Genomic DNA, 1,422 nt, shown 5'->3' on the forward strand with positions numbered 1-1,422 from the left:
ATTATTATTATTATTATTATCAACACTATGTTTAACGTTCGTCTCCAAAAGGACCGAGCCAAGTGGGAAATTCGTGTAAAGTGCCTTTCCCAAGGACACAACATCGGACCGAGCTGAGGCTCGAATCCCCGAACCCGCAATCTCACGATTACGAGTCCTGTAGCCTAACCAAAGGATGACGTAACAAAAACGACGTTCAGGAAAGGTGATTAGTTTCGTGTAACCTTCAGCCAGCACTCACCTGCACGGCCATGCCGTTAAGATCTGTGCTCACACTTGCTGCTGTGGGGCTCGTGTTTGGCACGGTGGCTGTGGAGCTCTCGTTGATGTGTATGCGGGAGTGGGGCAGGTTCAGAACCTCGCTAGCGACCTGGAGACGATGATGATGATGATGATGATGATGATGATGATGATGATGATGATGATGATGATGATGATGATGATGATGATGGATACAATGTTTAAAAAATAACCCAAGTCCCACATACTTTTTGCTGGGTTTTTTTCTCGTACTGTACATCGATCATTGGTGAGGCATACAATAATCTAAATTCAAAAAAATAAACCATGTTCTCATATACTTTTTGTTGTTCTTCTTTCTCATACTATACATCAATGATGATGATGATGGTGATGATGAGGCGAAACGCGGAGCTGTTCCAATAAAATACATTTTAAACGTTTTATATTTTTATATTATTTTGTCTGAAAATCAAGTAAGACTCTACTTCCTACTCTGCTTTCCAAACAATGATGATGATGATGATGATGATGATGATGATGATGATGATGATGATGATGATGATGTCTTTCTAGCCAGCCAACATCCCCATCACCTTCCATCTCATAATTTTTCAATTACCCCACATAATACGCCTCTCCCGGTTGGTTAGACTACCGGACTCGTAATCGTGACATTGTGGGTTCGAGAGACCGGGGTTGAGCTGATTGGGTCCCATCGCTAATTTTCCTCATTTGTCATTGCCATATCAGTGTTGCAAGGACCGTTAATAGACACTTCCTTTTTCTTTCTAAGATCCGTTTCCGTTTTGTCTTTGACTTGACCTTTGTTTACCACTACATTCCCGAAGTCCAAACTGACCACAAATTCTCCTTTGCTTACAATAATGCTTGCTCTACCCTAGCAATGACAGTTATAACAACAACAGCAACAACAAATAAACCACTAGCACTACAACTACAACAATACAAACAACAACATATTATTATTACTATTATTATTATTATTATTATTATTATTATTATTATTATTATTATTATTATTATTATCATTATTTGAGAACACAATGATCTAGTTTCCCCATAGTCCTGTTTCTTTTTAACTATTTGGTGTTGAATCATAACTTTGTCCTGAGCTTGGCTTTGGAAGGGTTTACTGGATACTGGATATACAAGAATACT

The 1,422-nt window shown here is 38.7% G+C and overlaps 1 protein-coding gene across 1 annotated transcript in view; it reads right to left on the bottom strand.

The window, feature by feature from the left end:
• The window catches only part of LOC101862427 (xanthine dehydrogenase/oxidase), a gene marked incomplete in the record, with an annotated part of 42,755 nt that overhangs the window by 9,944 nt on the left and 31,389 nt on the right, over positions 1 to 1,422 (bottom strand). Inside the window, 1 exon segment of the mRNA XM_013084443.2 lies at positions 242 to 370. Coding sequence (XP_012939897.1) covers positions 242 to 370 — 129 coding nt within the window.

The sequence above is a fragment of the Aplysia californica genome, unplaced genomic scaffold (genome assembly GCF_000002075.1).
Source record: "Aplysia californica isolate F4 #8 unplaced genomic scaffold, AplCal3.0 scaffold00293, whole genome shotgun sequence".
Taxonomy (NCBI): Eukaryota; Metazoa; Mollusca; class Gastropoda; order Aplysiida; family Aplysiidae; genus Aplysia; species Aplysia californica.